At 30.8% G+C, this 12,188-nt stretch overlaps 1 protein-coding gene across 2 annotated transcripts; it reads right to left on the bottom strand.

Annotated features, from left to right (window-relative positions):
* Positions 1-1,965: 1,965 nt before the first annotated feature.
* On the bottom strand, positions 1,966-5,244 carry LOC128184858 (uncharacterized). Of its 2 annotated transcripts, none has more exons than XM_052854481.1 (9): positions 5,207-5,244; positions 4,286-4,456; positions 3,717-3,793; positions 3,487-3,511; positions 3,271-3,332; positions 2,894-2,933; positions 2,673-2,738; positions 2,181-2,267; positions 1,966-2,058 (listed from the first exon to the last, which is right to left on the bottom strand). In XM_052854481.1, exons 1-8 carry the CDS (start codon positions 5,219-5,221, stop codon positions 2,193-2,195), a joined length of 531 nt encoding a protein of 176 aa, XP_052710441.1. In that variant the 5' UTR covers positions 5,222-5,244; the 3' UTR covers positions 1,966-2,058; positions 2,181-2,192. The 2 variants fall into 2 exon arrangements, with proteins under 2 accessions (XP_052710441.1, XP_052710440.1); XM_052854480.1 differs by having other exon boundaries at positions 2,193-2,267.
* Between the last annotated feature and the right edge of the window lie 6,944 nt (positions 5,245-12,188).

Genomic DNA, 12,188 nt, shown 5'->3' with positions numbered 1-12,188 from the left:
CACACAGAGACTGATGTTTCCAGTAGCGATGATACTGACATGTAATATCATTTTATAAAAGATTTATTCCTAATATAAAGTGAAACATCGTACAATACAACTGCATATTTGTCGGAGCACTCATTTTTTTTCAAAATTATATGCTTAATAAATAAATTCTAGAATTACACGGAAATGTAATAAGATCAAGTAAATTTAATTTCTTCTCTAGAAAAACGGATTCAGTAAAATATAAAAAATACTGTATCTTTTGCCAGGCGTTCTGTTCGCACTCTCTATTCAGTATTTAAAGCAAAGATTTAATTTCAAATTGATACTTTAAAAGATATCTAGTAAGTCAAGTACTAAAAGAAGATTGTCAAAACTAAATTTGTAGCTATATTTTGTCGATTTTGAGCCCGGAAAAGTGACGTTTTATCGGACTGCTTACTTCGGTATCACTAGAAAAATATTGGAAACACATTAAACACACACTAATATAATCATGCATACTATTCGCACGCATGATTATTTAAATAATTCAAGACCTTAATGGCCGGAGCAGCGGGATTTTGCCTCAATACCCTAAACAAATAATTTAAGGTCAAGATCTAGTAAATGAAAGGTGCCTACAGGTTCATAAAATTTAAGATATAAATTCTTTCAATGATGCGTCATAACAATAACTTTGTTTGATAGGGTGAACCGGGGCTAAAATTTTTGGTAAACACAATAAAAAATCATGTTTTAAACTATCATTTTCAATGAAATATGAAGGAACTCAGGAACAAACAGAGTTTTGTCCATTTTTGACTAATAAAATATATCTAGAATGCCTACAGTCTCCCCAAAAACGGAATTAAACAAGCTCTTGACCTCTTCTTTAAAATGTTAAATTGAATAAAGATATCGGGATTACTTTTCCCATGATTTAACATAGAATATCAAGAAATTGTTTAATGTTCTACATAATTCCTTTCAAGCCGTAAAGTACGGGAAAAAGATTCTTCAAATCAATTAGACGTCATAATGGTTCTAGTACCAAAAAGACACTTTGGAATCATTTGCTAGATCTTGGCCTTAAAATGATTTTGAGATACAAGTCAAAATTTAACGAAATTGTGTTTATTGCCAATGAAAGAGTAGGCTCTTTTTTTGGTCGTGAATTATACTTATATTGACGTTTATAACCCCCCCCCCCCCACACACACACACACACACACACACAACAACAACAACAACTAACTACTGGTATGCAAGTGCAGCAATTAGTGGCCATTTTAAGACTATCTAAATCTCCTAAGAAGAATATTAAGATATAGGAAATGACACATTTTGAAGCTAAGGTTTTTGGTTTTTCTTTATTGATATTAGTATACGGACAAAACATTTTTTGTTTAACTTTAAGGAATAAAGCAGACCAGATCGTTGATTCTTTGGCCACCCAGCCTTCACCAAGAACTCTGTGTTAAATAACACACAATTCTTCACCCTGTTCCTACACGGTGATCACAGATGTACTGTATTTACTTTTACATAATATTCCAATTGAAAATTTATATACGTGAAGAAAAAAGTGAATATTTTATACTATGTTTAAATGCCATTGTTTAAAAAAAAAAATCAGGCGTGGCATGAAGAAAAATGACCCCTGAGGCTTTTTTCGTCAAAATAATCCCATTATTCCTCAACTGGGTGTTCATTAGTTTTCATCAAAACTACCGGTCATAATATCTTGGATATTTTCACTTTCTTAGATTTCAATTGCACTTCTTTCACAGATATGTTTTTTAAATTAAAATCATCCGAGTGTGTTGCATGAATATCTTGCAGTTGGGATAGATTATGAATATCTATTCTTCTTCGAAACTTATTATTTTTATCAAAGTTTTGCTGATGCAGTATAAACTGACAAACGTTTATACTCAAAACCATTGAAAAACAGAAATCTTTCTATTTGTCTTAGAACAAAAATAATGACACTGATCATTTTGATGCATTCCTTTTTATTTTCATAAGGATAAATAGTTATTCAGTCAAAGTAAATATGCCATATTTAGCATTCCTGGACCATCCACCCTAAAATGTAAAAGAAAAATAATCAATTCTAAAAACTTGTTTTATTTTAGATTTTCGATTATTAATGCAAATCTTATAATTGTTTGCCTAGTCACAATGCAAGAATCACAATGCTGACGTACTCATTTACAAACCTAGGCTTGCTCTTTTGTTTCTTCTGCCTCCTTTTTCACAGCGGAGTTTTTCGAAACTTTACCGTAAGCTGCTTTCTAAAGTACATTTTTGACAAAAGGCACAGTTTAAGAACCATAGTTGCAAAAATAATTATACCATCTGGAGAATGGGATTTTTATATGTATAATGAATTGTATTGGACACTGTTAAGAATGAATCTGAAAGGTGTTAGATTAATGATTGCAAAAATAATTATACTATCTAGAGAATGGGATTTCTATATGAATGTTGAACTGAATTTGACATTGTTAAGAATAAATCTATAAGGTGTTGAATTCACTTTTCATTTTAATGATTATGGTGCTTTATTTCAGGTTCTTAAAACGCTTTACCAAAGTTCTCATATCGATAGTCGATTTAAAGACGAAAGAAATTGAGACACTGTTTTGGTTTAGACAATAACAAATTGCATGTATATTTCATTTCCTAATATTTCTCACCTGAAAAGCTCTCTCAGCGCGTTTCTGTCCTTCTAAGGCCTGTAGAATCTCGGCATAATCAGATACCTTAATTTAAAGTGTATCATTTATTAATTTTTAAATCTTAAATACATGTTTATCAATTTAATTGACGAATCGGCATTAAAATGTTCGTCTTAAGGAAGACTTTAAAAAAAATAATAACTCTCTGTTGAAAAATTGATATGATAGACAATGTTTACCTTAATTCTTTTTTGAATGTTGTCACTCGCTTCAACATCTCTAAAAAAAAAAATCAAGAACAAAGAGCGTGAAAAATCCGGCATTTTTTTAATTCGATAATTTTCAAGAAAAGGTCAGCTGAAATCTGTCAGGATCGGTTTAAAATTGAATATTATGACGTCAGTGTAGTATTATAGTAAGGAAGCACTTTGTCAATACTAGTATTATAAATGTTTTTAATCACTCGTGGAAAAAATGTGAAATGATTTCATTAATGTCGCACGTTTTAAATCTAGTTATTAAGCTAATTGCAGGAAATATAATAACTTTATCAAATATAGGCTTATTAAATTGCATGATACAACGAAAGTCGTTTAGAAGATGATAATTTTTATACCTTTTTATTTGCTCATTTTCAGATAACCCTGTGTCTCTGTTTGTAGTTCCACTGTAGGTACCCTAAGTCAAAAAGTAATCATACCTTCAAATACTTCTATTTACATCAAAACATTGTTATACTGAGTTATTAATTTTCATTAAAGGTACCAGTTTATCGGTTATAAATATATTCAGTCCCTAGAGATCTATAGATCCTTATCAGTTTGTTTCTTACCACTTCTCCAGTAGACGAGGATCTCCTTAAAAAATATTACAACACTTAAGAATTAATAGTGTTTAACGGATAAACGAGGAGAGGGTTTTTTTTTATATTCGTTTGTTTGTTTTTTGTTTTTGTTTGTTTCTTTGGTTTTTTTTTTTGCTTCTACCGAATAGATTATAGAAAGTAAAGTCTGAAAGTTACGTTCGAATAGAATTAAAACATTTTTTGTACATTTGACTTACTTGCCAGTAGAGTACGTTATTATATAATACAAACGCTCTCCATTGGAATTGTACACTTTTCCATCTCTGTACCAAATCTGAAAAGTTTTTTTTTGATATTGTTATTAAGGATAAAATCAAATACAAATTGTAGTATTATGATGCAGACACAGTTGTCATGGCGAATAAAGCATACCTTGGGCAGATTTAGTTAGAGAGTATTTTTTTACATCAAGGTATACATTACATTACACATGATGAAAACCGAAGATTAAATCATTTCTTCCAATTTTTTTGTGGAGGTATGCATTTTATGAAAAAGGTGGATTGTATTTCACAATTATATGACCTCTTGTTATACAAAGTTAAATAGAAAGTTAAGAATTAGAATTCTGCAGTGTTGAAAGCTTTTAAAGCTGACTTATCAATTTTATTACCGAAAATTTCAGAGGAAATGTCAGGATTTTTTTTTATGAAGTAAATAAATAATGGATTATTAATCAATCTCTTAAAACCGTGCTTTTTAATATATGAAACATAAATGATTTATCATTTAAATAACACAAAAACGGATAACAGATCACACTTACCCCACCTGTACAGTATCCATAATAGAGAGGATGGAATCGTTTGTAGTAACCCGGGTAGTATATTGTGAAGTACTCGTTAATGTGGTAGTGGTAACCACACGCTTCTGCGTCCACTGGGGTAACGCTTACACACAGAAGTATGAAAGCACAAGCAAGAAAGAGCAGGTTTACCTGGGACAGGCCAAAGAAATGGGAAATCAGCAAAAGTGTAAGGAATTTTTCAGTGTAATAATAATATTCATCTTACCGGTGACAGGTTTCAAATTAACAAACTAATTTTAAAGCCAGAGGTCCATCAAAGTAATGCCCCTATGAATGTTTGTTATATATATATATATGAAGACTTTAAAATTTACTCCATGGCACTTCAGAAAGCTAGGCTTTAAATCAGACGTTTATTGGGACTAACATACAAAATATAATATGTTATTAACCCAACCTGTTTTAATAGATTTTCTCCAAGAGACCTCTAGTTAGTATGCTTTGCAAATTTATTAAACGTTTCGCCTATAAATTCAGTACTGAATTTTATCTCTTTGCTGATTTGCGGGAATCAAACAGAGGTCCCGGCCTATGTGTAGTGATGATTAATATAAACCTATACATACTTATAGGATAACAAAATTGTATTACTCTTTCTCCATTAAGCCTAACTGATTTCACTGCGTTATGTTTTTCTGAGAGAATACAAAATTGATATTGGTAAGCGCGATATATTAACAAAACTTTTGGCAAGTTGACAAATTTCACTCAATGATATATTTGAATATTGTGGAAGATTTGAACAGCTTATTTGTTTATTGCATCAAATAATAGAAAAAAAAACAATCTTTACATGTAGTTTTAGATACATAATTGGCCGATTGTGTTTACAGTTTACACGTCCAGGATATTTAATGAAAGAAATGTTAATATTCAAACCTGTGCTGAAGCCATTCTTCGATCTCACTCTTTCTATTCTACAATAACAATTTATATTTCAAGAACAATAATTATTGCTTTGTTTGCGATGCGAAATTGAAAATTATCGGGCAAATAAAAAATCTAAAATATGAATGATACTTTATCATATGAAGAAAAAAAATATTCTATTATTACAACCGTTTCATTTTTTCGGAAATTAACAGTAATGGTTTGCTTGAATATGTTACGATAATTAAAACTTTGTTTCATCAAATCATAAACATTTGCTTACTTACCTTCGGTGTTGAGTTTATTTTTGAGGTAATGAAAACATTCAGTTCAGTCTTTATATAACTGAACAGAATAGGATGTTCTGTAAAACAATACCTGAATCCAAACGGACATCCTTGAATGGCAGCACCGCAACATGTTTCGCTGGATACTCCGGTTTCGTCAACAAAGCCGATATGAATATGATGATGATTTACTGAGTTTTTAAAATTAATACAATTGCACCAATAGACGCCCAAACTTTTAAGGTCTCACTCAAAAGCCCTAAGATTTTGAATACCATCGACCAATTAGCATTACATGTTTATCTAATACTCGTACATCTTTTTTTTTAAGTACATGTATGTGGTAAAGAAAAGCTACAACTAGATTAATAATATTTGCATAGTATATTTGTATCATTTTATGAAGTAAACTTAGTTAATTACTGTTAATCTTAAGGAGGTGTTCGGTCCTCTTGTACATTAGAGGATTAAAATGAAAACATTTCTTGAACTATGTTGCTTCTGTCCAAAAGTGTTGTCAAAAGATTAAAAGCAATTAATATGATGTTTAACATGTTGTATGTATACAAATTACGCATAGAAGTACAGAAGAATGCAATTTTATTCACTAAGAACAGCTGTAGATCTGCGCAGCTTCAGATTTATTTTGAAGATTTAAAAATCTAAAAAACAAAATGGTCAATGTTGTAATGTTCACAACCGTTTGTTCAGAAAACGGTTGAATTTAGCACAATAATGTTGTTAATTTGCCTCAAAATAGGGTACCCTTATTTTATTAGTCAGTATGAGATCTATTTTTCGAACAAGAAAAATTCCGTCTATACATAAAACTCATTTGTCTATAAAAGGCACATTGGCATCTCATTTTCATAGACAACAAAAATAAATGTCTTTTTATAACAATGTTCGTTAAATATGACAGATATGTCCTTATAAGTCCCTAAATGGTGTCTTCTTCAGTCCTATTAGTAAGAACAAAGTAAATTCTTTTTTTCTGATTATAGGTGGGATAGGGGTAAAAAAAAATGATGTCTTTAATATACATGTATTTTTCAACACACAAATATGTCTCCTGCCGACTGATACTATACATGTATCAGTTTCCTAAACCAATTTAAAGAATAGGGTACCCTATTTTAAGACCAAGTTACAACTTAAATTAGCAAGTTTAGATTTTTTTTCTCAACAAATGGTTGTATGGTGGACACTAATGACCTCCTTTTATATTTTTTCACACTTTTAAATGTTGAATTTAAGTCTGTAACTGCGCAGTTCTCAGTGATTAAAGAAAGCATTGTTCTGTTCTTGTGTGCGTAGTTTGCATACAAAACTAAATGTAAAACCTCATATTTATTGGGGTTTTTTATATTTGACAACAGATTTAGTAATTTTTAGGCATAAACAGTTTTCATTTTGATCATCAAATGTACAAGATGGCCATACATCCCCTTATTCTGTAATTCTGTGATTTATGTTTATATAGATCCAATTAGAAGCATTCAACAATTTAATTTTTCATCTTTTTTTCTTCCTGTTTGATAAGAAAAAATCACCGACTTTGGCATTTTCCATGATGTTATAAAGCAGAAACTTAACAGCATTTCAGGTAATTAATCCAGGTCACTCAGGTTACCTTTTGGCATTCGTCTTGGTACGTATATGAAGTCGTGCTTTATTCGTCGTTTGTTTTTTAGCTTCTTCGAAAGAATTAGACCAATTTTGACTAGACTTGGTGTGTTACGTTTGTAAGGTAAGAGAAATGTACATTGTAAAATTCGTGTCCCCCACTATGAGCTCGAGGGGGGCTGAGGTTTTAAATCAAAATTGTAAAAGTGGATTAAATGGTATTTATGAAGCATATTATCTGCTCCTCTGTATCAAACAGAAAACCCCAATACATGTTTTTGATGAACAAGATATTTAATATCAGAAATTGTAAAATTCGTGGCCCCATGATCAGGGCTTCTTGTTTTGGGGATAAAGCTTTTCTTTTTCTTTTTTTATGTACTTTGAATATGAAAATATTCTTTGAAAATATCACTTTCAATTATCGGTCATCTAAACAGACAAAGTCAATGCACGGTCAGAAAAGATGAAAATCTTTCATCAAAGAACAGGGGCGCACAAGGCGTTGTATATCCCCCTCTTGGAGGAATGAAGACGAAAGAATTTCAATTTAAATTTGAATATTTATTATTGGCATGTATGCATTGATTTTAGTAACTATGAATTTTACGATGGAAGTCAATATTGTGCTTTCATTCTATAAACACGACAGTTATAGATTTCCAAATTGAGCTGCACAGCGTTTTAAGCTAAACCTTTGATCATTTACTGATCTGAATTGCAAAATTTAGGTATGAGTTAGTCCCGACTCCATCGTAAAAGCTACTCTTATTTAAGGAATAAGTGTTTATTGATTTTTGTCATTGATTTATTAAAATGGAGTCTAGACCCATAATGGGTCAAATTCATAGTTTAAACCAAAAACGCTTTACTTTAAAAATTATTGTCAAACAGTTAAAATTATTCACAAATACCCTAATGTGTCAACGTAGCTCAATGGGATAGGTGGAGGCTCGTACTCCATTCTTCTCGAGGGTGTTCGAATCGTATAGACGGCGTTCTATTTTTAATTCATTTGCTTTTTTTAAGGATAAACATTTTTTGCTTTTTAATTGGATTATTATGAAAAAAATATCTTATACCATTTATCTAAAGACAAAAATGTACGTAATGTTCATTTTACAATGTCGGTTAAAAATAGCGCTAGTACAGATAAGAGATAATGCTGTAATGTTTAGAAAGCAAACAAATAAACCAATGGAAATAAGTACCGAGTGCATGTACATGTATTAATGTATAATATTTATTTGTCATAAACTGCAGTTCTTTATTATACATGCGACTGGTCAAAGTGTAAAAAAAGTTCAAAATGAAGTCAACAGCATGAAAAAGCAAGCATTTTCTAACTACTACGACAACATTGAAACTTTTTGATGACTCCAGTAAAAGCAATTACAAGTTATACTGGAAACTTCTTCAAGACGTTTTCCAAACAAAAACAACCAGTGAAATTCCACCTTTACAATACACAGATGATAAAAATAATGTTAAAACAGCGTTTTCTGATGTTGATAAGACAGAAGTGCTTAACAAATATTTTTCATCTATATCGAATATTCTGACTACCGGTAAGGTTTTACCAGAAATGTACCTACAATGGGATGACACTTTAGACAACATTTATATTGAAGAGTTTGAAGTGACTGACATAATATCTGTTTTGCCAGTCAACAAATCTATTGGACCTGATAGTATTAGTCACAAAATGTTAAAATCAACTAAGTTTACAATATGCAAGCCTCTATGTTTACTTTTTAATAAGTCTCTTTTAGAACAGTCATTTCCTAATTGTTGGAAAATGGCCCATGTTTATAATTATTTCCATAGTAACAAATTATTTTATAAATACCAAGCCGGTTTTTTACCCGGTCACTCAACCAGTTAGTTGAGACATATCATAGTATTGCTAAGAATATTGATGAGGGTAAATCATGTTGCATTGTTTTTTATGATCTTTCAAAAGCCTTTGACAGAGTTTGGCATGAAGGTCTTCTTTTTATGTTACAAACTTATGGTATTTGTGGTAATCTTTTTCAATGGTTTAGCAGCTACTTGTGTAACAGATCTCAAAAAGTGATGTATAAAGATGTACATGTATTATCATCCAGTTTAAGTGTTAATGCTGGAGTGCCACAAGGATCTGTACTTGGGCCCCTTTTGTTTTTAATTTATGTCAATGATGATGCACAAAATATGTTGTCCTTTTGTAGATTATACAATCAAGTATGCGGATAAAAATTTAAAGGGTACCTGCAGTGCCGTTCAATTTTTGATATAATGGAGATCTTTGTGTAAAAACATCATCCTGAAAATTTTACAGCATAAGTAGTTTTCGAGATATTTGGGGAAAATCCGATTTCACATCTGAACGAGTTTTTAATCAAGCCGATTTTTCCTCGAGATAAACTGTGACGTCACGGGGTCAACGCCGCTGTATGAGAAACAGGAAAATCGTATAAAAATTGTTCGTTTTCTTTCATTTTTTTATCGATATATGAACATTTTTTCTGTTGTTTTATTTCCTTATCAACCCTGGATGACTAAATATACTATTGTTTGAGTTTAAACCCGTATTTTATCCAACAAAAATGCCAAATTCGGAAAATTGTTTGCTTTATGAATTTAGTCAAATGTGTAACGCATTTTGCATATAAATGCACAGCAAATGTAGCAAAATGACAATTACTCAAAGAACTATTGTTATAAGAAACATTTCGTTAATATTGTCATTCTTTCGAATGATTTTTCCGTGACATGATTAATTGTTTAAAAATATATATTGATAAGACATTTTTCGTAAAAGGTAACGCGGGGTCTATTCCTCGTATAAGGCATAAAATTACAAATGATGTTGCCCAAATAATATCGATATCGGACCAATAATAATCAAAATAGTATGCATTCTTTAGAAAACAAACACGGGATTATAAACGGATCAAGGCGAAAGTCCAAGTTGGTTGCATGTTAAGTCTGGCTCGTATTTTTTTAAAAAATACGATGAGGGAATTTCATTTTACATTTATTTACATCCTTTGTCAAAATGTTCAAGTTTATTCAGATTTCATAATGATTCGTTGTCAGTATAACAATTTAAGCTATATGGAGTTAAAGCGTGAAATTGCTGACCATAGCGCTCGAAAGAAAGTTGCACTTTATTAAATAAGAAATTAAGACCAACGTAATTACTTCCGAAATAATAACTTAATCACATAAAAAAGGTGTAAATTGTTGAACTGTGAATTTGGTCATTATTTAAGTAATTAGATAAGTAACATTAAAGGCATTTACTTCGGACGTTAGTTTTATTATTTGATAGTCTTATGCATGATTCTTTTGTCACTGATTGACGAACTATACACATGTATAAGCTTACGAATGCTTGTTTTACGGTCTAATTTATTTTTCTGTTTTATTTTTTAACAATTGGGTAGCTAATTATACACAAATCAATTTACCAGTCTAGATGTGTGAAACCCTCTCTTTGTTCACCTGACTCGTGTACCATGTGTATACATACCCCAGATACACGTGTGTCTGGAGCAGTGGCTTCGTTAGTTTACCTGTTTACCTGTGTCATTGTCTCGGATAACTCGTGTGTGAAAGGATATTATGTAATCAAAAAATGAAAAATGAACATAAATCTGCCCATGCAAGCGGCCGGAGCAGAGGGATTTTGCCTCAATATCCTAAAAAACTGAAATTTTATAATGGTGTTTCATTTCAATGTACATGTGTTACATTATGATCGCCCATGTGAAAATATTTCATTTCACCTTATTAAACATGCGTCAACGACTATAAAAAAAAAATATATAAATCAGCCTTATTGCAAAAAATATGCTTAGAATAATTTTAAAGTAATGTTACAAACAATAATTACCGTTGAATCGAAACAGAACCGTTTTTAATTTTCGTTTTTATATTTTTAAGCTGTTTAGAGCTTATATGGAGTAACGAAATAAAATGAGGTTTTTTTAAATATTACATTGTTCGATGTATGTCTAAACCTTTTCAATAAGGAATCAATGCAACCAGAGTTTAACATCTGTCATCAGTGTAATTTATAAACAATATTTGATTAAAGAAATAAAAAAGTGTTTATCATAACAATTCTGAAATAACAAACTCCAAATCAATTAACATTCAATATGTGAATGTTATGACGTAGCAAGCAGTAAACTTCATGCTAGTGCGACGCCATAACCTGAAATGTGAAAATAATTATATTCATCAATTTTGTTTAAGTTGATTACATAAAAATCAGAAAGGCATAATCCGGCATTTATTCCAAAACACAGTGTATATCATGGCCTACAGAAACCCATTCAGTTCATTTTCGTGGGGGATAAATTTATTTTTTCCGCGATTAAACGCAAAAGGTTCGCGATTAAACGCGTTACCTTTGGGAATGAACGCAAAACGTTCGCGAATTAACGAGTAACTTCCGCGAATAAGCACTAAACATAAGTGTAAATATCTCGTTATTTCAAACAAGAGCCATCAAAAAATGAATGAATGAGATGTAGCACTTTCCATATGTAGTTTTCTTATAATATAAATCAAGCATGGGACATCTTCAAACCGTTATGACTCTTTTATAGAATCTATAATCCCTTTATTTGATTCATTGAGAGGACAAAACTACGCTCTTTAGATGTGAACAATATCTAGAAAAAAATATTTGGATAGATTCTTTCTTCCAATTCTTAATATGTCATACCATATTTCTCTGAAATGAAAAAGTCACACCAGATCTTATGTCGCGGCGATAAGACATAGGTAAAACAATTAGAAAAAGTATATCCTTTCAATTTACAACTGAAAATCGATAAAACTTGTAATATAACAACTTGATTTCTTCTATAATACCGCGCTCTTAAAAATGCATAATTATGTGACATTGGTTTTAAATCACAAGTGTAGTTTGATATTTTTTTGAATCAATATAAAAATTCTTCCTTTATACGCGTTGCATCTACATATTTCATATAAATGTACATTGTATTCTCGGACCTTTTTATATTTTGGATGCACTTTTAAATATTTAGATTTAAATGCTGACAAATTGTTGATAGTTT

This window comes from Crassostrea angulata, chromosome 5, assembly GCF_025612915.1.
Source record: "Crassostrea angulata isolate pt1a10 chromosome 5, ASM2561291v2, whole genome shotgun sequence".
NCBI classification, from domain to species: Eukaryota; Metazoa; Mollusca; class Bivalvia; order Ostreida; family Ostreidae; genus Magallana; species Magallana angulata.
Note: the sequence above shows the minus strand (reverse complement) of the source record. Positions and strands in the feature narration are given on the sequence as shown.

Excerpts from the sequence above, each read along its gene's own strand:
- LOC128184858 (XM_052854481.1), bottom strand. Across the intron at positions 3,512-3,716 it reads ATAACGTACTCTACTGGCAA|GAGATCCTCGTCTACTGGAG; the intron begins GTAAGTCAAATG and ends ATATTTTTTAAG. Across the intron at positions 2,268-2,672 it reads GCGCTGAGAGAGCTTTTCAG|AAAGCAGCTTACGGTAAAGT; the intron begins GTGAGAAATATT and ends AATGTACTTTAG.